The sequence below is a fragment of the Bombus impatiens genome, unplaced genomic scaffold, assembly GCF_000188095.3.
Source record: "Bombus impatiens unplaced genomic scaffold, BIMP_2.2 scf_1079, whole genome shotgun sequence".
NCBI lineage: Eukaryota > Metazoa > Arthropoda > Insecta > Hymenoptera > Apidae > Bombus > Bombus impatiens.
In genome coordinates this window covers 734425-759585 of record NT_177498.1, presented here as the reverse complement: position 1 = coordinate 759585, position 25161 = coordinate 734425, and the positions used below count along the sequence as shown (strand labels likewise).

Below are 25161 nucleotides of genomic sequence, written 5' to 3'. Positions count from 1 at the left end.
CTTTCTTCGGGCGCAATGCCCGCTGAAACTTAAATCTAAGCTCGAGAATTCTAAATCGCAAACAAAAAAAAGCTTATAAAGGTAAAATAATAATATAAACCGTGGAAGCTGATTGATGTGCACATGGACTGACCAACGATCACGACAGTGATCGTTGCCCACTCGCATGTGCGTGCTCGAGCAATATACGTTCGTTTCGAGCCCACTCGCGACCGCGACCGCGAAATTCGAAAAATCGATAGGCAAAACCAGAGACAAGACAAAACCAGAGACAAGAGCATGCTCTACTCGTGCCAGTTTCGCCGTCGATTTTTCAAATTAGATTTCCAGAAACAGGTTGGTCACACGAAAACGCGCCTACCCGACCAGAGACTGTGCCAACCTGCCCGGCCCTACCTACTTATAATTAACAGACATACCAGAAAGTATACTACCTACCCTACCTAGTGCTATATTTAAAAATGGCAAAACAGGCACACCAACACACTCGCTCCACGGTACTCACACAAACGCTCCTACACTAGAGAGGACATCCCGAGACCCGAGCTTAACACACAGCATGCACACTCTAAGATACGTACCGTTTTCCTGAAATCGACTGACGAAGACTAATGACCATTGCGTAAAACGTGATAAAACACGTCTGAGGAAATGATATCGTTAAAATAAATGTAAGTAAACTTGGAATTATAATTGTGATTTACGGCAATATTAAAAGCGTGGTTACACTTAATCGCGTGGATGATGTTATCACAAATTGTGATTGTATCGAGACGTAAATTGAATCGATATATGTCTCGACATTTTTAATATTTGAAGTTTTAACGAATGAGAGAAAGCGACGCAATTCCACGGCCTAACAACACACACACATAATGTGGAAAATACGTCGTGCACGATACACTAACACATCGTCAGTCGCTGATCAATTATTACGATACACTAACACATCGTCAGTCNNCAGTCGCTGACAAATTATTACATTACTTAATTCTAGATCATCGTGCCCAATGCCTCTCTCCCATTCAAGTAACACCTGGGTACGTGAATGAGATCCTGACAATGGGTACGGAAAGGGTTAAACCTGAAAATCCTGATCTAAAAAAATTATTAGTTTGTGTAATTTTTATTTAACGGATTAACGTTCTCTGATTTTATATTTTACTACATCGTTTCTGATTAAATCTACTTTATTGATTAATTAGTAACTAAGTAACTCTACTTTAATAATTTGATATTAATTTAATAAATCAGAACAAAATTTTAATATTGCATAAAGGTAGCGTTAATTGAGAAAGACTGCGACTCGATCAAATGGAATAATTGACTTCAAATATATTACTAAGAAAGAAATAATCTCAGGCGATCTCTTTATCAAAGCATATACTCGAAAGTGCAGAAGCAGTGTTCAAAATTATTGCTTTGATTCAAAAATCTGCCTGTCGCGAAGTGTCTTCTTGCACGTAAAATTTCACACACTCTTGTACGGGAAAAAATGAATTTTAACTCATATTTTAAATTCTAGCCAAAGTGAAGTAAACGAATGTGACTTAATATTGTCACGATTAATTCATTGCTTAAGATCAAGTATATTTATGTCAAACAAGAATATTCGTGTATATATTTGCCATTTGCAAATATTCATACGGAATGTTAACATGCATGTCTATAAATAACACGAATATGTTCTAAAGTGTATATGTTTAAACTAATTATTAAAAGACTAATTATTATAATCGCGCTGCGCAAGAAGACCTATCCTAAACTAATAAATTTAAAAAAAGAATGTTACTACTCACGGGTATAAAAAATACCCGCGGTCACTATGCTCGCAAAAAATTCTACGTAATACAACCAGTCACCCGTGCCGATTCGGACCTTTCATCCTACGACATGATTGGGTGACCGTTGGAACAAAAATGCATGCGACTCACCGTTCGAAGTGGAGAAACAGAGGACTTACCATGGATGCTGCGCCATCACAGTGAATATCATCAGAGAGACTAACGTCAGTCAGGAACCGTTGAAAGGCCAATGGTGAAAATGGAGGTTGCGAAAAATCTGTTACAAACAAAACACGATGAGTGATTGCTGACTATTAGAAAAGTTGGAGATAGTGAAAAATGGAAGTTTATTAACTTTAGTAACTTTAGTAATGATAAAGATTGAAATTCTAATAGACTTTGATAAGAGTAAAAACTTAAACTCTAATATGAAAGTTTAAAATCTAAAAATTAAGAATCTAATGATTTCTAAAATATGTTAGTTATTTGTTTCATAATTCGGTATTAAGACTTTAATACATATTTTATTTCAACGAAAGAATAACCTCAGAAAATGCTAACCGGTAAATTTTCAATCGAATTGCGTTTCTTAATTGATAGTGATCAAAGAAAAATATACAGAATAGACATAATTGAAGTACGATATGTAAAGTTACTTACATTTTTGGCTTTTGAATCACCATTGGAGCATTCCCAAACAAAGAAGTTGAAGCTATGATATGTCTATAACAAGACATAAAATATCATTAATATCGTTAATACATTATAACAAACATGGAACTTAAGCAATAATAAAGACTAAACTCTAATAAGTATGTAAATTGGAACTCTAATATAAAAATTTGAGAACAAAACATTCAGTGATTTTTTATGCGTATCAGATAGTTTTATTGTATTTTAATATTAAGACTTTAAGACTTTATTTCAATTAAAAAGGACATCTACAACTTTCCAAATTATCAATCATTTCTATTTTATAATTAACAATATTTCAAACAAAATGTAATAAATAGAACAAATTGAAATACAATATATAAAACTACTTACATTCTTGACCTCCTGGAGAGGCTTCATCCTCTTGAGGGAGGCACTGTCTCTAATACCGAAAACGGATATTCAAAAAAATAAATATATAAAAAAAATAAAAGACTACGTTACCGCGACCGCTTAAATTATGATCGACGAACAAGGACTCTAATATCGCGTACAAATTTAATTGATAAAATTTTATTACTTTCGCGTGTGACTATTCGATCGAATTTAATCAAAACTATCGTAATTTTAAAATATTTAAAAGAAACTATTGCGCAGCAAACACTGACTCTACAACCGCATTGCGCGCGGTCACAAATATTCCCCGAAAATACAGCTGTTAAGGGCGGAGGTGGGGGAAGGCCGTGTGTGTGTGTGTGGAAAAGAAGCGAAACGTCGGTTCGACAATTTTCTTCTTTTTCCTATCGAGCGTTTATTTAGCAAATACTGCTATTTTTTTTTACACTTAAAAAATTATTGTTAAGAAATTGGAAAATATATATATAATAATAATATAATAAGTATAAAAAATATTACTTGAAAATTGTGAGATATTTCTTGATAACGAACAAATGCTTACGAATACCGTGAATGCAATGCAATCGTTTGTAATAATTATAATTTTTGCTATTAGAATACGAAAATGTCTGCAAATTAATAGATTAAAAGTTACCAATCAATATTTCAAATGTCTTAAATTAACAGTTTAAACGTTATACATTAGTGTTGCAAATGTTGTAAACGAATGATTAAAATGTTAGAAATTAATGTTTAAAATGGCATAAATTAATGATTTAAATGCTTTAAATTAATAGTTCAAATGTTGTAATTTAATGTTTTAAAAAGCATAAATTAATATTTTAAATGTAGTAAATTAATACTTTAAAAGTAGCAAATTAATAGCTTCAATGGTTATAAATTAATAGTAGACTGTAAGAAAACAATAGTTAAACATTGTAAATTAATACCTTGAATGATACAAATTAATAACGGCAATGTTATAAATTAATAAGTTAATTCGTAAAAGTTTAGTTCTTCGATCTACATTGTACGGTGGTTGAAACACAAATGACCTCGCACGAGGGTAAATGTGTTCCTTGCATACCTGTTGGTATACACGTGACAAGATGCCAACGGTCGATCAAACAGAAACGATTTGCAAATATCACAAATGTACCTTTTTAATGTCGTAAATAAATGGTTTAAATGTTACAAATAAATAGCGTAAATGTTATAAATAATGATTCCAAGGCCCTAAATTAACAGCTCAAACGTTGTAATTTAATGTTTTAAATGGTGTAAATTAATATTTTAAATGCGACAAATTAATAGCTTAAGTGTCATAAATTGATGTTCCAAATGTTACCAATTAACAGCTTAAATGTTATAAACTAATGTTTTAAATGTCGTAAATCAATAATTTAATTCGTAAACGTTTAATTCTTTGATCTGCATTGTACGGTGGTTGAAACACAACTGACCTCGCACGAGGGTAAATGTGTTCCTTGCATACCTGTTGGTATACACGTGACAAGATGCCAACGGTCGATCAAACAGAAACGATTTGCAAATATCACAAATGTACCTTTTTAATGTCGTAAATAAATGGTTTAAATGTTACAAATAAATAGCGTAAATGTTATAAATAATGATTCCAAGGCCCTAAATTAACAGCTCAAACGTTGTAATTTAATGTTTTAAATGGTGTAAATTAATATTTTAAATGCGACAAATTAATAGCTTAAGTGTCATAAATTGATGTTCCAAATGTTACCAATTAACAGCTTAAATGTTATAAACTAATGTTTTAAATGTCGTAAATCAATAATTTAATTCGTAAACGTTTAATTCTTTGATCTGCATTGTACGGTGGTTGAAACACAACTGACATCGCACGAGGGTAAATGTGTTCCTTGCATACCTGTTGGTATACACGTGACAAGATGCCAACGGTCGATCAAACAGAAACGATTTGCAAATATCACAAATGTACCTTTTTAATGTCGTAAATAAATGGTTTAAATGTTACAAATAAATAGCGTGAATGTTATAAATTAATGATTCAAAGGCTCTAAATTAACAGCTCAAACGTAGTAATTTAAATAGTGTAAATTAATATTTTAAATGCTTTAAATCCATAGGTGAAACGTTATAAATTAAATGTTTGAATGTTGTAAATAAACAGCTTAAAGGAACATTAATGGCTTAAATGTTGTAAAAATGTCTAAAAAAATGGATTTGGAAATTTGTTTAATTAATTCACATATTCTGTAAAAAAACAAAAAAACGAAAAGTCATTTAACCACCTGCGATTTACAAAAGCTTTAATAGATCAGTTAAGAGGAGATATTCGACAACCACGAGATCGAGCTTCGACATCGACTACTAATTGTGATGAAATTCGGTTAAATGGAAAGCTCCATGTAATTTTAACAAGAACAAAAAAGTATTGTTATATATGTTCTTACCGAAACAAAGCACGAAATAACTTATTATTACGATACTTGTCCCGACAAGCCAAGGATGTATCTTGGCAGATGTTTTATAAATTATCGTAAAAAAAGATACAAAAGAATATTAAAAAATTATATGTTCAAAGATGTAAATATATATGGATTATTAAAATATAATGTCTATTTAAATTAATTTTTATATAAAATCATTTTATATTACCTACAATACACTCGTCACATACGCGCAAAATCGTCTCGAGCTGCTGCTACGCCCAATCGAAAAGGCGGTCGAGTGCAAAAGGTAGTTTAAAAGTTATAAATTAATGTTCCAAATGTTTCAAATTAACCTTTTGCAGACGAGTGTCGGCAAATAGCCGCCCAAGTATTTTTACCGTTGCGGACGCGTGACGACATATAGTTGCCCGAATCTGTTCACAGTTCCGGACAGTTATTTAGAAATGGCTGGCGTTACTTCTATTTTTCCGAGCGATAGTTTTATGCGTATTTGGACACGGGTATAATAAACTAAACAGTATTATGTTATGAAGATTTTAGATCTTCAAAAATCTTATCTTCCGTTTAACGTAAACTTGCGATGCAGGATGATAGTCGAGTCAGAACAAATTTCAATCTTTCAATGGCATTACCAGATGAATCAGAAAACTTTTTATATATTTTTTATAATACCTTATACACGATGCCTAAAAGTTTCAGAAAGAACATGTTCGATAGTAATAATAGTGGTGACGAACATTATTTTGAACCTGACAAGATGGAAGACGACGATAATGCTTCAGACAGTGGAAACGAACACCGTTCAATAATGAATCGGCTCAGGTGTTTCAATCTTTCTAATAATAGTGACAATGATGATGAATTAAATATTGATGAAAATAATAATAAACCTCGACAATGAATAACGCAAACGTTCAACGTGTATATATTTTCAACTGCGCGCGCCAATACCTTTCGTCCACAGCGACGCTCGCTCGTCGAGCGGCCCCGTCCGCAAAGGGTTAATAGTTTAAATGTTATAAATTATGTTACAAATTAATGGTTTAAATGTTATAAATTAATGTTTTAAATATTGTAAATTAATAGTATAGGATTATTTATTCAGAAATATTAGAAATTAGAATTTCCAAAGATTTCTATCCTATATGATAAATTTATTGATAGATGGATCTACTTACAGTGGATTAAACAGGAAACGATGGTTATTTAACGTGAACTTAATGTAGTAATACGATATAACTAAGACAATTAGATTGATAATTAATAACTCACAACTAATAGTTTACAACTCATAACAACTCGGCAACTCTGTCTCGACTCAACTCTCTCAGCTCGACTCTCGATTCGCAACTAACTACTTCCTCACAATTCGACTCTCAATTAACGACTGCCGATTAATTTGCCTTTCTTCCTTAAGCATCCCTTTGTTCTTCTCATACCCCCACCACGTACGTGTTCCGTAACCGTCCGCGATCATGATCACGTCGCCTTTTTCCGCGTAATCACTAGATTGAAGGACCGACGACACATTGATGGGCCGCTTGGCCCATTGAAGTTTCCCGACCCTTTCGGGCTGTCGGCAAAATTGTTTATAGTTCACCCGATATTTCTTAGACAATCTGTCCACGATACTACAATAGTTTATATGTTACAAATTAATAGTTTAAATGTTAATAAATTAATTCATTGAATTAGTTAATAAATTAATAGTAAATTGTTAGGAAAAAATAGTTTAAATGTTGTAAATTCTTTCGATGTTCATTGTACGGTGGTTGAAACACAAATGACCTCGCACGGAAGTCTTTGTACACCTGTTGGTATACACTTGGCAAGGTGCTAATGTTCTGTCAAAAGAAGATTGTAAAAAGATTATCAGTTGAAAAGTTTATTATAAAAGTATTATTATAAACGAGGAGATTTATAGTCGATAGTAAACTATTCTAGTAATTTCGAATAAAGTTAACACGTATAAAAGACCCAATCAACGTATTGCCCTTCTTACGCTATCGCATCGACATTGTGCTTTAGTTTCCTGACTTTCACGTACTATGTGTCTAAAATATGTATACATATGTACATATGAATATAGTTCGAAATAAGTATTTAGCGACTTTTAAGTTCTTTGTTACTTATTAAAGGATGGAAACAGTGCGATCTTGTGGTTGCAAGGGAATAAGATCTTGTCTTCTCTGCGAAACTGAACATAAGATTGTGAAACCCAATCTTAAGACTCATTTTGAGGTTATGTCCCAAAAGTTTGTCTTTTTTACAAATAGGTTTTCTATTATGTTATATACTTGGACAATTAATTTATTTGGTAGCATTGCTATTTTTAATATTTTTTATAAAAAATTTAAATTATTTATTTATTATTTAATTTATCAGTCAATGAAACAAATGATTTTCTAACGCAAGTATGCAATTTTTAATGTAGGCAGTAGCATCGATAGCATATATGATACAAAGTTACTGTTTTATGTACAAAATATAAAAGGTAACATTGTTATTGAACTAGATAATTTACTTTTTTATTAAATTTATACACATAACATTTAAAATTTGTTTCTACGTCTTATTAACTATTATGGATTATAATATTTTAGAAATGTTCTAGTTATGTATATTGTCCAAACTGTGACAAATCGTGGCCTGGTTGGGATGCTGATCTTTACAAAAATCATCCGTATCATCAAGGAACTGCCATAGAATTTCCTGGTGTATATATAAAGGTATTTACTTACCTGTATCCGATACATCCTTCCATTATTTAATTTCTAATTCATGGTAATATTATTCGTTAATTTTCCCTTTCAAACTAATTTACATTTAAGAATGTAAGAATGTAAGAGATTATCAACCATCAATTATAAAAGAAGAAGTAAAAGATTTTTTTAGTGAAGAGAACTTGATAAAAAGTATTATTAGAATAATAATTTTATTATTATTATTTATATTTGAGATAATATTCGTAAGAAATTAATTTTAACCTATTGTTTTATGTTCACTTTTATACGAAGCTAGATTTTCTAAATCCTTGGGAAATTAATTCATTGAAGAACGCGCTTGAAAAAATACCTTGGGAAGTTTCTCAGAGTGGAAGAAGAAAACAGGTATTTCAAACAGTATAATATATAACTACATCTATTATTATAAAATTTTGAAATATCGATAATGTTTATTAATAGATAAGATAGGAAGATTTAAGACATAATTTAAAAATTTCAGAATTTTGGTCCAAAATGCAACTTCAAGAAAAGAAAGCTTCAGTTGGGTTCCTTTGATGGTTTTCCAAAGTCTACTCAATTTGTGCAACAAAAATTTTGCCAAGTACCCATGCTTAATAATTTCCAAACGGTAGAACAATGTACTTTAGAGTATGATCCGCTACGAGGAGCTTCGATAGATCCACATATCGATGACTGCTGGATTTGGGGTGAAAGAATAGTTACTGTGAATGTCATGGGTAACTCAGTTTTAACAATGAGTCCTTACCATGGTCCAGATACAAAATATAATTTAGAAAGCGTTGCAGAGTATTCCACTATACTCGAAGGCTTCGAATTTGATACAAATGATAAAAATGAAAGTAATAAAGATATTGTTGTAAGGCTGCCAATGCCAGAGGGATCGCTTATGATTCTTTATGATAGTGCAAGGCAAGAAAATTTTCTTACAGACATGGCGAATTAGTACTTAAACATCTATATTGTATTATATTTCTGTAATTGTTTGGCAAATTTAGTTATACAATTATTTTAATTGTCAGGTACAACTTGAGAAAGTATTTTATAACATAGATAAAATAGAATATAATGAATGTAAATTTCATTGCATTATTTACATAATTACTAGATTCTCTTCTATATTTTTTATAGGTATAAATGGGAACATTGTGTTTTAAGAGAAGATATAACTTCTAAGCGAATTTGTTTGGCTTATCGCGAATTAACTCCTCCATATTTATGCACCTCAACAAATAATGAAATAGTCAAAGAACTCTTAAAGAGAGCTTCGGTCTTTCAATGAAGTGTGACTAAGGTTTGAAAATAATTTATTCCAATAAAGTATGTAATATAAAATTTGTATGAAATGTTTGTACGTTTCATTATGTATTATGAAAATATATTAAATCCTTCTATATATATATATATATATAAATAAGCACATATATATACATATATATCTACAGCTACAGTTTTATAGAAACGTAATAATAAAAGAAATTAGATATCTACTATTAGGTATTTAATTTCTAAAAGAAACTGACGAAAAAAAATATTAAATTTAGAGCAATATATAAAAATCGATCTTAATTAACAAGAAACGAAGAAGGGAATATAACAAACAATTTTCTTTACAAAATAAAGATATTGACTTTTAGAACTTCAAAAAATTGAAAGATACTATTTTAATATAAATAAAATTATTTCATATTAAGAATGCATAACAAAAGTAGAGAATTCTATGAATTCTTCAAAGGTTCAGAGGACATGTAAACAACAGGAAAAGTGGTAAAGGGATCTGATTTTCCCAATGGTTGGTAACCATTAACTAAACTCTCTCTTAATTCCCATCGACGTCTCTCCCTTTCTGTTTTTTGTCTTCTAATTGCTCGGCCTAGCATACAGGCGAACATTATTCCAGTTAACTAAAAATAAATTAGAATGTATGAAATGCTCGATTAAAACCGAAAAATTACATTTTTATTGATATGTCAACTAATTTAAATTTATTTTAGATTTGTTACAATATCAAACTGTAATAAAGTATATCTTAAATTATATGTCGAATTAGGAATAAATATAATAAATACTAACCTGAATAAGAGCAATGGCTACAGCTCCAGTACCAATATAAAGGGCACTCCTGTGAATGATAATTGAAAGATGTTTGATACATCCAGTTACATAAATATTTTTATTATCTCTCGAAGGACAAGATGAAGGAATAGCCATATTTTGTTCTTCCCAATCCTCGTATCCATTGTATCCACAACAATAGAGCTGTTGAATAATATATTCTATTATGTAAACAACATTTGTTAAATGTTTAACAAATCCGTAATTTTGACAGACGACAATTGAAATATTGAGAAATTGAAATATTACTCTTGATTGTAGAAAATCAATGGCACTCCTAGCTTCGTCATTTTTTTCATATTGATGCATGGTCGCATTAATTTTGTCAGCAAGAAGATTTTTTATTCCATCTTGAAGAGCATAAGCTGCAATCCCAGCGATCAGTTCCAAGACAAGAACTAATGAAAGCGATGCTGCGAACTACGCAATTATAGTAATATATTTTTATTATTTGTTACATATTAAATGAGAAATAAACAAATTAGTATTAGATAAATAAATTTAATAACGGATAAAATTGTTCCAGCAAAGTCGAAATATATAAAACAGAAAGAGAGAAATAACATAAAATTTATCAAATTTTAATATACGATACCTTCACATAATAGAGAAAAAGAAATATTAGGATGCTCACCACAAGAACCATACAGGTGCTCTCTCTAAGAGCACCGCAACAACCCAGGAAAGCTATTATAAAAACAAATATCCCAACAATGATTAAGAGGGTTGCTGGAGAAAAATAGCTAGGATCCAAAAAATGGGAGAAATCTTCATATACAGCATAAATTGTTGTTCCAATGGATATTATCATTATCCCCGTTAACTATAAATAAATAATTTCTATTATAATTTTATAAAAAAATGTAGGATTTGTAAATTAAGATCTGGGTCTATAACATAATATTATAATAATATAAGTGAAAAATATTACTGGAGAAAATTAAATTATTTTTATATTTTTATTTTAAATTACGAATTTCTATTTCATATATAGATAATTAATTGCAATAACTATTTTACTAAGAATTATTAAAGCATTCATAGTAGTTGAGTACTCTATCAAATTGTTACTTATATACATATATATAATGTATTTTCATATCAATGAAATTGAACGTAAAATTCCTAACTAATACTTAAAAATGTGCACACATTGGTATTTTATATAGATATAGATAAATACATGATTGGATTTAATATTTCATATATATTTGTTAATTTTTAACGTCAATGACAAAGTTTTTGGCATTGTTGATATTATTATAATGTCGCCGATGATAATATCAATTCTTTACGTTCCAAATTTTTTATTTTTAATTAATATGATTTAAGTAGACACACTCGTACAAAGTGGAATCGAATAGAGTCGAGTCATCGTCGAAAGGGCTTTCATTGGAACCGACAATTAAGGTATGATGTAACTCCTTTACTATAGTACAGCTCTATCTAATTTTATTATAATCACATCCGTGCTTTATATAAAGTACATTTTTCGCTAACATGAAAAGTTTATATTCTTACAAACATTCATTGTTCGTATTGAATTTTAAGAAATGTAAGATATTAAAATTATTGTACACGTAAAATCTAACAATACAAACAAGTGTTAAAACAAATTTTATTTTCTTTTTCTTTAGCGATATACTACGATACTTATATTTAATCATAGAGCAACAATCATTCTTGCAATAACTTTAATGATTTGGATGATAAAAATATTTGAACCTGCAACTTCCAAAGTGATTTAAAAAATTCATTTCCCTTATGCACTATTAATAGTATATGCATAAAAATGCAAAGGGAAATAATAATAGATTATACATCGGTAAAATAAAAATTTTGTACGTTAGCATTTTATACGCCTACGATATTGTAGTACAATATGCAGAAAAATCTTATTTTCTAACAAATCTGGGAAAATAATATGCATCACTTTTCACGTGATCTCTTCTAGATATTACAAAATATTGAACAAAATGTTTAATTTACGCTATATTAAAATTAGCAGTTGGCACGCGTAGCAAAAATATTACAAAAATATTAATTTCAGTTAAACAAATTAATTAGAACTTTTGCAATTTATATGTGCATCTGAGTTCTTTATTACAATTTCATTTTCAAAAACAAGAGCACATATTTCATCGGTAAAAGAAAATACGGAACATTTTAAGAGATAGCGAAAAATGATCTAATAATCTAGATTTTACAGTATAATGGAGCAAAATGTTAAAATTACCACTTCTAAGTTAATATTATTTTGGATTGAATAAAATTTCCGTTACATAAAGAAAAAAGTAGTCAAAGATATTTATTTTTTAAAAACTCAATGAATTAATAATATCAGCTTTTAAAAGTTACGAAACGTATTAATGATACTAATATGGTTGTAATTAAACGATATTTGCGCAGTATGTAGGCCGTACAAATATATGTATGTCCATCAAATAGGGGCTGTCGAACCCCTTATCGTATAATATCAGTTAAAAAGTGTATACGTATTTTTCCGCTGAATGCAACATTTTACAAGAAAGAAAACAGTGGAATTCGCTTATCGTTACCAATGAGACTACAAGAATATCTGAGCTGATAAGACAAGTCATTTACGTTTGCAAGATAACGATTACCAATTCTGATGCCAATCGCGGAGAATAAGAATTTTCATTCTATCACGAAACAGCAGATCTATTTCATACAATTTTTTTATAGTTGAACAATGAAACCACATTATTTCCGTTTTATAAAGGAGCGAATTTCCGTAGCTAGTAAAATTCATATCCTAGTATCTTGATGATTTTTATTCATATAGAAAGCAAGCAAGAAAAGTAAGCAATGTATTGTGTATCGCTGTTTTTAGGTTATGTATTGCTGTTCTTTCTCCTTCTTTTCTTTTCCTTTTTTAATTTACCGGTTGGCCGTTGTATGGAGTTTGTCGAATGTAAGCGAGTAAGAAAATGACGAAAGAAAGGAAGAGGGGACGACAAGGGACAGACATTGATGGTTCGCGACGTTGCAGACCTACTGCGCGGTAATAATTCATCAGGGACGACCTCACCTAGCCGATATCGATCTTGTACGTCCGAACAACAGAGTAGATCTATGATCCGCGTCTATATCGAGGGTCGACCTAACTTGTTGAATCTCAGGGCCGAGTATAGGGAAAATCGACGTCGCCATGGTTATCGTCGTAGTCAACCTCGACCCCGTTTATCGTTCTCATTTTTTCCTCGCGATTCGATTAACGTGTACTTACTTATTACTTGCCCATTTAATCGCATACATTTCAGGATGCAACTACTCAAGTTTCCGTTGCACGCATAAATACATTAGCCAGCAGTTTGAACAACAACTCACTAAGATACAGACGGCTAAAAAAAGTAAAATCCACGGATCTAATGTAAAATAATTAATTAATTACACAATCAGTCTATTCCTGAAGGATTACTAAAATAGGTGGCACCTTCTCGCACGTTATATTAACGTAGATCACATTTATTAAATGACTATTATAGGTCAATTGTTACCTTACATACTAGGTTAGCCGATTATTTTCAAATATCTTGAATTATTTTGGTATCTTGTTCGTTTTTTTATAACAATTTTATAATTGATATATGATTGATTGTACCTTATCGGAAATTATATATGTATTATACTCGATATACTACATAAAGATTTTTCACTTTATGCTTGTGTGAATATCTGTTTGAAGGAAAATAGTGAAACAAATAGAAATATGTGAAAATAAATAAATTGCATTATGTCTACCTAGCATTTGTTACTATTTTCCTATTTATTTGTTTCGTATTTATCCATAAATGTTTCAATATGTATACATAATATATATACCGACGGGAAGGTTACGTTGCATTAATTATTAATCACTTTGATTAATTCGTAACTTGTTACTTGATTAATTAATTAAAGATTAAGAACGCAATATCGGTGGAAAATTATAAATAACGCACGAGGATGCATTTAGAATCGGAGAGAAAATGAGAAAAGTGAACACACTTTGTGAAAAGTGTGAATTCACGATTAAATGGATGAAAAGAAATATCAATATCGATGTGATCGAACGAATATTTATTTGGTTAATGGTCGAGGTAGAAATCGGTTTTGTACGTATCTAATAAACGCGACGTATGATCTTCGAAGAATAGGCGAAAAGAAAATAAAAGAATGTGGCTACAGACCACAAAGAGGGAGTTAACCGCGCAAAGCAGGTACTTGATGCAACGTAGGCCAACGTCGAGGTGTGTGGCAGCCATTTTGGTGTCCGAGAATCCTCTTTCACGCAGGTGCACTACGGAACTGAACGTAGAAACACCTAAACTTGATTCGATGTATCGTATTATCTACTGATAAAGCGGCATACGTACCGACGACACACGTAGCGCTGCTTACTTGTTTTTATAAGCATCTATCCGTTTATTTTCTTTCTCTCTTTATCTCTCTCCTTTCCTTCTCTTTACTCAACACCTATTCGTCCTTGTCTGTTTTTGTAGGTATTCGCGGAAACACACGTTATAATAAATATAATAGTTGACTAAACAAAATCATTAAATCGTGAAAAGAAAGATTAATTCTGCTGCGAGCTTCGACTAAAGAATTTGATTCAATATGGTAACACACAATTTAGAATTTCCTATTGTAATATTATGTCATCGTTATCGTCACTGTAGCAATAGAATTTTCGATGTTTTAGTTATTGCAAATTGAAAACAACGTAAACCTTTGTTTACCTCTGTGTCTCAGCTAATTAATCAGCTAATTATTTACGATTATACAAAAAGACTTGTCAGAACAAAGTTGAACTATTTCAAGGGGTACATGTAATGGGAGAAAGAATTTTTTCTGAAGTTCATTTTTTCTAAGAGATTGCATGGTTTTTCTAAGAGATGGCAGAGTTTTTAAATAGAACTCTGTACATTTTTTTACCTCTGTCGATGTGATTTTCTATTCCCTGTATTCTTCCTAAACTATGGTTCCCGATTTCATATAAGATCGCGTAACAGAAATATGAGTTCGTGGAAATTTTTGCAACTGCCGCAAGACCAGTGAAATGAAAAATATCAATCATCTGTCATTAAAGGGTCAAAGGTTCAAAAATTCATCAAGTTATTAATCAACATAAGTATAAAACACCAGCTTTTAAAAAAAAAAATCGTTTAAATGGATTTTTGCTTGGAATTAGGATAGAATTTTCAGCAATTTCTAAAATTTCCTTTTTACATAAACATGAACACGCTTAAAACACTTTATATGTACTACATGTTTGTTGCAAAACGACGTCTTTGTCATTGACGATTGAATTCTGAAGAACGTTGATATATTTATGTTATGCTTCTTTTTACGTATATAACGGGATTTGCGTAAAATTTTCCGGGTAAAATGAGGATGCGAATGGAGAAAGTTTCAAAAGCGCTGATCTATGATAATAATAAGTCTCAATTCAATTTCAATAATTCAATTTCAATGGGACCATTTTCAACTTTTATTTTCTTTTTCTTTTCATTAATTTACCTTATAGTTACAGTTTATCCATTTGTCACTAGAAACTACTTGTAGGTTTTACATACTCTCAATCGTTTACATCCATTCTTTCACGTACCATTCACTCCCACACCCCTTTGCATGATGTATTGTATATAATATTATTCATAGTATTCGATATATAGTATATTGCATAATTAAAGCTTAAAGTTATAAATTGTTCATAATTATAAATTGTTTCATTGTGTAACAAGATTTATCAGTCAATTGCCGCTTTACTAGTGACATTATCGATTCGATATTTATGTTTCAAACTGTGTTTTTTATATCTCCCTTGTAACAATACTAATATTCAGAGATTTTCAACTTTTATTGTATACTTAAATAAGCTATATATATATATATATATATATATATATATCACGTAGGTCACGTAATTATCAAATTTACATCGTGTGACATTTAGAAAAATGCTAGGCATCAAGCTGTAACATAAAGAACCTGCAAATGGTCGGCATTGGCACATCGACCAGCCGCTACGCCCATGCGTGAAAACATAGATCATGACTCATGCGTCCTATCATGTGGGTATGTAATTCAGCACACGTTCATTATTCATACACTGAAAAGTATTACGAACCGTGCTTGATTTTATTTCAAACCAAGAACCGTTTCTTCGCTCAAGTTCCCTTTAAGCTGCTTCAAGCGTTCTAATCGTCTTCTTTTATATCAAATTCGTTTTTTAATAAACTTACATGATTCAAGCGGAAACGACCAGTAAAATAGCAATTATCTTATATAGGTAATAGAGTAGGTTGTCCGAAACTAAACCATAATACACATAGAAACAAAGAAGAACTATGTCAAATATGTGATGGAAAAAAAAGAAGAAAATTGATGGGAAAAATTGTAAAAAACAGCCCAGTAGCACATTGTGTTAGATGATAAAATTTCATTTAAATTACTTTACAACATCGAACAAATAATGTTTAAATTAAAAATGTAGTTTTTTCCCTTCGTGCGCATATATTCATCACGCATACAAGGAAATACGTACATTATACGTACAACGAAGTTTTTGTTTTGTCTTTTTTTAATAAAATAACGAAAAATGATTTTCTACTCTTTTATTTCATGTACAAACTGAATGCACAACATTTTACTTCTTCTGATAGAGATCGCAAAACTTTTGTATTATATTTACTGAAGATATATGCATCGGTAGACAGGATGGGATACTAAAACCTGGATATCTAAATGTCTCCTTCGTTTTGAATGATATTGAAAAATGTATAAAGCATAATCTGAGTAGTTCCGAAAGGAAGGACACGATGTACGACAGAACTATTTCTGTGGCCATTTTCGAGGCCATTATTATTATTATTATTTCCTTTTTTTTTCTTTTTTTAGGAAAACATCCTGTATGTGGATAGAGTATGTCGCGTAAAATCAGCGGAAAGCTAAAGTTTTCACGTGCCCAGTGCTGAAACATGTAATTTGTGGCACTTTCGGGAGGACAAAGTGCATGAGAGCTGTGTTTAGGCTCGAAATGATATCAACCTGGATTGTAAGTAGAATATTAATTTATATATAATATTTGTAAACCAAGATTTAGAATGCCAAAATGCACGTCACTGGATCCACTTCGATTACAATGTACAATGTACAATGTACAAGCAATAATTTTAATGAAAAATGTTTCAAATAAAAGTTAGATGGTTTCGAGAGGAACATAATTTGTCGTGACTAGCTTTTTCATTAAACATTAATTATTGAAAACAAAGGAAATATGTAGATATTTCAATCTTCATACCATATTCAATAGCTTCTTTGATTATAATATAATAGTAAATCTTAGAAACGTAAAATACCTTTTTCATTTAACGCTTCTTAAATGGGACTATGATTATAGCTTTCATTTAGAATTAATTTCTAATCTTCATTTTATCATGATGTACGTGATACGTCCTCAAATCGCTGAAAAGATATTAGACCGACTCGTAACTGTTTCTAATCGATCGAGCTAAGAAAACTGAGAAGCAGATTCCCATCGCCTGAAACAAATAACAAACTTACATGATGGACTATTTTCATGTTTGAAATTGACAAATATCTATCATGCATAGAAGCAAAATTATATCAATCTATAATCTTCGTTTAAATTTCTCAATTGTTTCTGCTTTCTCGCATTTTACTTTACTTTTTACTTTTCATTTACACATATCGCTGCTTGATATTGATAGTGGCGCAACTCAAAAAATTTCAAATTCGCTATAATGGTAGAATTGTTTTTATCATGTAAAACGGCATTGCATTTATAATTCTATCAGTTTTGCGTCACAGGCTAGTTATATTAATAAGACCTATATTTAGTATTTTGAAAAATGTGAATTTTAAAAAGCGCCTTCTCGAAAATTTTCAATGTTCAAATGTATGCCACTATCAGTGCCAAACATCGATGTAATGATTACCTGAACGAAAGCAATGCCGAGTCCAACTCCACCAAGTTGCATAGCATGAGATTTAACGAAAGAAAGGAACTTATTATAGCAACCCTGGTGTACCACTGCTGACGTAAGACTGCAATTTTTCGGTTCTACGCCTGTTCCATCAATACAACACGAGGCAGGAATGTCGTTCGCGTCCATGTGTCCAATAGTTACCCAATCAGACGCGTTTATTGTACCGCAACAATCGAACTACAATAATATTCGTTTGCATGATTGCCTAAATTGAAGCGAGGAACCTGATATGTATATTTGTTATTTAAGGTATTTGTAGCATAGATCGATTTTCTTACAATCTTCTCGAAATTTTGATGATACGTTGTTTAATACATTATCTGTATATTTACATGATTTAATTTTTGAACAGTCCAGCCTTGCCAAAATGGAGTTGTTCATCTCCAAAGTTGAAAGTTTTAACACATAATCCCTATAGCAGGACGTTGTAGAATGATTTTTTGATTAATTGCAAAAGAACCAGTTCTTACAAAGTTGTTAAAAGGCTAATATATTGTTTAAAACGGCTAGAAGGATCCTTTTTAAAGAAAAGATTCAGCTGCGACTCCGTTTACGTACGACGTATACATTATACAATTATAATATGTATATAATATGAGGTTGCTATTCCTAAATTGTCCATTTCTAAATTGTACGCCAGTGGGCGCGCGTAGAAAGTACAATACAGCCTCTTTAGCAAATATGACTTTTGACTATTAGCGTATTTTACTTTCAAGATATATCGTCGTGTTACAAGTACCTTAATTAAGCTTCCATTAAGCTAAATTGCTAATTTAAAGATTCCTAAGTATTAAGCTCGCTTCTTTCAAGAATTAGAATTTCCGTACAAATAACTAATATAAATATTATACATATACTGAGAGAAAAAGAATCAAAAGTTTTAAAAAAATAAAAAAACTTTACGTCGCGCTGAAGATTATCCCAAACAGTTAACACTTCTGAACTGTTTTTATACATTTGCATTGAATCTCGCATCTTATCCTGAATAATCGAGGACGCCCTGGCTCTTAGAACGTATCCAGATATACCACCTGAGAATTCCAAAATAAAAACGACCACCAACAACGACGTGAACTGAAATCAAGGAATTACATTCTATTATTAAACTTTAGTTTCATTTACCAGTAACATTTTCGCTAAGCTGATGCTAGATGTCTCGTGACAAAAGATGTAAGAGAAGGAACATCGATAATATGGTCGTAAAACAAGGGTAATTATAGAGAAAGGGGCACACTACACCGATTTCAATGACCTTGAAATATGTCACTACCACCGCTCGGCCAACCTATAACGCATTCACGTATCTTTTTTTTATTTATCTTAAAGGTGATTAACATCAATGAGCCAGAATATGCCAGAATGGAATGTAATGGCGATGAAATTTAATTCAAGATTTTTGCGAGTATCTTGGAAACAAAGGCCGAATGATGGTTACATGTATGGAAAAAAAATTGTTCACAATGTAGACCTTCACAACATATTTCAAGGTCATGGAAATCGACGAGATGTGCCATTTCCTGTAAAATTATCAACTAAATAAAAGTCCAAATTTATTTATTAAGAAACTATTCATTCAGAGATTACTTAGAGTTACGTTACCTATAGTAATCTTCGATTTTAATAGAAATTTGAAAAACTAGTACAAAGAAGTATAAAAGTTTATTTAAATATAAATTACCGTAACTATCATGCAATAACTTTCGCGTACAGCGCCGCAACATCCGAAAAAGGCTATGAAAAATATAATTGCACCGATTGCAATCAGCAGAGAGGGAACAGATAAAAATTTATTATCCAGGAAATGTTGATAACTGTGATAAACTCCATGAATCCCAATACCAATGGATAATAAGATTATACCCGTGATCTGAAAATAAGAATACACACATATTTTCTACACATATCATCACTTTTCTCATTTCGAATAAATTATAATATAGGCTTAGATGAATTGTAATGTTATTTTAACATTAACGTTATAACGATCGGCAACGCTTTTCAACGATTAAAGCCTGATTCACGCTAGCGGTCAAAGGTATCGTCAGGTCACGATCAATCGAAATCTCAGATCTTACCGAGGAATTCGCAAATCGGATCACAGATTTTCATTTGACTCGAACTACCTACTACTATGAATGCTCTCGTTGGATTACGCGTAAGCGATTTCGCCCAGTACCTGACTTAACATATACTGAAAGTATTGTTATCGCTGATGCGAATGAAGCGCTTAATGATTGCCGACGCCACTGTAGCGTCGTGTGATTAAATTCGCATTTTGTAAGTTCTTAAAAGAACCCGCCGGCCTTCTTCAAGTTCTACAAAGTATCATTCAAATTAGGGTCAGACTGTTCCGAGGTTAGGCTAGGTTGCTAGGCTATGGTTACAGTGGATACGTATCCTCGTAGATATATGTATATCAGAATAATAAAATACCTATACAATAGACTTTTATGAGTTTACGCATACGTATGTTTTGATCTTCAGATATTTTATACATCAGACAACAATCTATTTACGTTAGAACATGCATTTATTGTAACGGTAGTCTTGGTTATCTCAAATTCATTTGTTATATAAAATACTCTGTTAGCTTATTGATGTTGCTATAAGATGTTGCTTTAAATTTTCCCTATATCCCTATTTTAAATAAAAATTTATTCTTAGATATATTTTCTCATATATAAATTATTTAGCTTTGTTTACATTGCAAATTGAATCAACAGAAAATAAGATTAGAAGATCTTTATATCCAATTACTAACTGACAGGGGAACGAGGTTAATACGAAGCCATGATTTTAAAAAAATGCGGTTGCTTTGGACGTTCATAAAATCCCTCTAGAGACACACATTGATAAAAATGAAACACTTTCACTAACGATTTGTAAAGAAATGAAAATTATATTGTAAATACAATTATGTAAAAGTGTAAATGTAAAAATTATGTAAAAATAAATTATGTAAAAAATGTAAATGTAAATTGTGGGATCTTTAGGCCGAAATGAATTTTAAAAATATGTGAAACAAGGAAATTACTGTTAATAAAAATTACTGTATCGATTAACATTAAAATAAACATTGCAAAAAGGATAATACAAATAATTATTTTAACAAATTTGTCAACTAATTCTATTACGCTTTTTATTACATTCTATGTAAAACTATTATTACTGCGTGTATATATCAATCCTACATAATTTCTCAAGTAATTAAAAACTATTTTTTTAAATTATGAACGTTGAATTAATTTAGTTAATTAATTAAATATTCAAGTTAAAAATTTTATTTTGTATTATTGTATCGTATAATATTCAAATATTCGTTACTTCAATTATGTTTTTAATATTCTTATAAAATAAACGGAAATTTCAATTGCTGCGGTGTCCGAGCGGTTAAGGAGATGGACTTGAAATCCATTGGGTTCTACCCGCGCAGGTTCGAATCCTGTCCGCAGCGTCTTTTTTTTCATTTATATAAAACGATTTTTTAGTATCTTTAAAAGTTTTAAAACAGATTGCACGTCAGTACAATATGCTGCCTCGTCGCATAATGTACATAGATTTCATAATTAAAAGGATAAATTTACTTCATTATGGTTGATATCAATGTCAATAACTCTATCGGGATAATTTGTTTTCATTTATAACAATTATTGCAAACAAATATTATAAATATTTTCATACAATGAAAACAAGATTGTTATATTTGTATTATAGCTTTATATATATACATACATATATATATATATATATATGTAATATTTACATTACATTACATTACATTACATTACATTACATTACATTACATTGCATTACATTATATTATATTATATGTATACATATATGTGTAGATTGTTATATGCTACTAATGTATATTTTTCTTTCCTTTCTTTTTTCATATAGGTTTCAACTGCACCTATGTTGTCATTAGCGACGATGATATGAACAGACAGAAATTTACTATTCAGATTTTGCTAAATAACATTATATAACATACAATGCATGTAATTAAATCATAATGTAATAAAATTATTAAAAAATACAGATAAAAGATATCTATACGTATACAAACTAGCTGTATATACATATATATATATTATATATATATGTGTGCAGTTCACGTGTTTTTCGTCTTTTCATCTTTTAACTGGTATTCATGATTCATTGTATGAGTGCAAAACGCAGTACTTTACTGCGACATATTTATATACATGTTTACTTGGTAGAAGTCTACATATATACGTAACTTAAGAACAGGAAAACAAGACGTAAATATGTCATCATATACGAAAAAAAAAGATCATATCACTATGACAGATCTATCAACTAATTTTCTATCAATATGTAATTAGTTTATTATACTTAACATATTTAATATGTTGAATATTAAAAACGTTAAAAGTATTAAATGTTAATTATTGTAATATGTAAATTATTCTATTATGATATTATATTATTCTAATAGCTTTCATAGAATTTAGAATCTATATCGATATTTATATCGATATTTAGGTTATATTTAGGTTAGTATGAAATTAACGCGAGTCTTCTGTGGTCTTAAATAAAGTAAATTATGAAAAAGAACATAACGTTACATCGGAATATCGCCTCGACGAAATTTCTATGATTTAAGAAATCAAAAGGAAGTAAGATCATGCGGAACCATCTAATTATGATAACTTTTTAAACTACGCTGTGCTTTCAGTATGGTTCCATAATCAAAAGATGTTTAAAACAGAACTTTTATCGTTTCCTCAATATAATAAATAATTCAATATCTTGAACAATTTTCGAGAAACGACGTACGACGGTAAACTTATTAAAGTACTTAAAAATTAAGGATTATTATAACAATGAAAATTACTCACAACGAAGAGGAGATTGAAGATGAACATCAGATATTTGACACATCTTGAACCAAGAGATAATTTCATAGTAGTAACCATTATTTTCTTACAATTAAACGAGACCGTCTTTATTAATTTCGGAATATGTAACTATATACCTAACTACGTTATATTTTCTCCACTCTACTAACATTAAAAAAAGGCGCACAAACCGGCTAACAACATCGCAACGATTCACTATGTTTAGACAGTTATCGCGTGGCTGCGTGTCCAAGCGCATGCGCAATCATAATACTCTTAACCAAGGTTACGAAACTTCAAAGGTTACCAACCGCAAAATTCATTTTATACATTTTATACATTTTTGTACATATACTAACTTCCATCATTCGTCCCGATTGAAAACCAATCAAATATAATATTACAAAAAATTCACATAAAAAGCGCGTGGCTGCGTGTCCAAGCGCATGCGCAATCATAATACTCTTAACCAAGGTTACGAAACTTCAAAGGTTACCAACCGCAAAATTCATTTTATACATTTTATACATTTTTGTACATATACTAACTTCCATCATTCGTCCCGATTGAAAACCAATCAAATATAATATTACAAAAAATTCACATAAAAAGCAGGGAGCATAAAGCCAAATAAAAGCAAATTTTTATATATATATATATACATATACGAAATAATTAATTTAAACATGAATCCTGAATTATCTTGGTTAAGATTCATAAAAACTATTGTACAGCTATAATATATACATAGAGTCTTAACCGGACAAAAATTATTGGAACATCGAAATTGCACAGATTTTGAATCAATATCTTTATTACTATCATCATAATAATAATGAGATTTATCATATCTAACTATTAAAACAAGTAAAAAAGGTATTACAGTAGGTATACATAATATAATATTCATATAGTACAATTTTTCCATACCAACTGGAGCACCATAGTGTTCTAAAAACATGACGAAATACAGATTATGCATGAAAATATAAAATATGTATCTGGTTTACATTTACTATAATAAACAAAATTTTCTTGATTATATTTATCTATTCAACATACTGTATGTAATTTAGCATGTATGTAATTGGTGATATCATTATTATTATTTGATAAAAATTACAAATATGTATGTATATACAATATATGTTATAAAAATATAGGGATGTTGTTTACTGCTGAGATTTTTGAATTGATTTCTGAAATATATTCATGAGACTTAAAAATATTTCTCCGTATGTAGTAGAATAATAATAAAATACTCGAAATTCAAATTTTAACATGATAAATGCATATATAGGAGTCTTATAGGAGCAATAATCAAAATAATTTCAAATCGATAAATTGTAAAACAAGTATTATATCGAACTGAGGCAAGTAACATACAAACACATCGCTTCTATTATAATGCGAAGAATCGATAGTAAGGGATTATAAGAATAGACTCAATTGCGAATGATATATCATATATAACTAGCACTTCCAACTTCATGATTGTACATCTCATTTAGAATTAAATATTTTCAAGGATAAAGTATAATAATTTTATATTATTTTATTACACTTACTCTCAAAATATTAATCTCTTTTTATCAGAAAACGAATGATATATAAATAGATAAATACGTATGTATAACTTTTACGTTTTAAATATAAAATAAAATAAGAAAGAAAGAATATTTAAATTTATTAATAATTATTTTTAATACCTACTGAAAGTTTAATGTTTCATGTTATTTTTATTAAATATATTGTATTATGCTTCTTTATTGTATTGAGGTTTTTACCTATTACAATACAATTTTAGGTATTTACACGTTTAACACATTTTTATTCTTATTAAATCTTATTACATTATATTCGCATATAAAAATAATTTGCAACTTTTTATTAAATTAATCTTTATGACTTGAAAAATTTGCATTTCTACAAAACTTTAAGTTAACGAAAAATTGTGTACAATTTTAAGAAATGAAATTGTATAATATATAAATATATTTATATAGCATTATAAAGAAAAGTCGCTAAGGACATGTAAAATTTCTTTGGTATATTTTATTCTGATTCTGTTTTTATTTCCATTTAAAAGATTTTTAAATTTCTTCATTATTCTTTAAAAAGTGTGTAAATGTATAACT

The 25161-nt window shown here is 30.0% G+C and overlaps 2 protein-coding genes and 1 non-coding gene across 4 annotated transcripts; 2 read left to right on the top strand and 1 right to left on the bottom strand.

Moving 5' to 3' along the window:
- Positions 1–7121: 7121 nt before the first annotated feature.
- LOC100743118 (alpha-ketoglutarate-dependent dioxygenase alkB homolog 4) lies at positions 7122–9344 on the top strand. Its single transcript, XM_003493342.4, has 5 exons — positions 7122–7525; positions 7888–8013; positions 8302–8394; positions 8510–8940; positions 9160–9344. Exons 1-5 carry the CDS (start codon positions 7424–7426, stop codon positions 9308–9310), a joined length of 903 nt encoding a protein of 300 aa, XP_003493390.1. The 5' UTR covers positions 7122–7423; the 3' UTR covers positions 9311–9344.
- A 314-nt stretch (positions 9345–9658) lies between these two features.
- LOC100749497 (CD63 antigen) lies at positions 9659–23305 on the bottom strand. Of its 2 annotated transcripts, XM_024370980.2 has the most exons (8): positions 23024–23305; positions 19837–20025; positions 19062–19232; positions 18108–18335; positions 10778–10966; positions 10393–10563; positions 10102–10287; positions 9659–9932 (listed from the first exon to the last, which is right to left on the bottom strand). In XM_024370980.2, the coding sequence occupies exons 1-8, from the start codon at positions 23099–23101 to the stop codon at positions 9747–9749; spliced, it is 1398 nt and encodes a 465-aa protein (XP_024226748.1). In that variant the 5' UTR covers positions 23102–23305; the 3' UTR covers positions 9659–9746. The 2 variants fall into 2 exon arrangements, with proteins under 2 accessions (XP_024226748.1, XP_024226749.1); XM_024370981.2 differs by lacking the exon at positions 19837–20025 and having other exon boundaries at positions 23024–23270.
- On the top strand, positions 21531–21612 carry TRNAS-UGA. The gene has a single exon. It is a non-coding gene; the product is annotated as a tRNA-Ser (tRNA).
- Positions 23306–25161: the final 1856 nt, after the last annotated feature.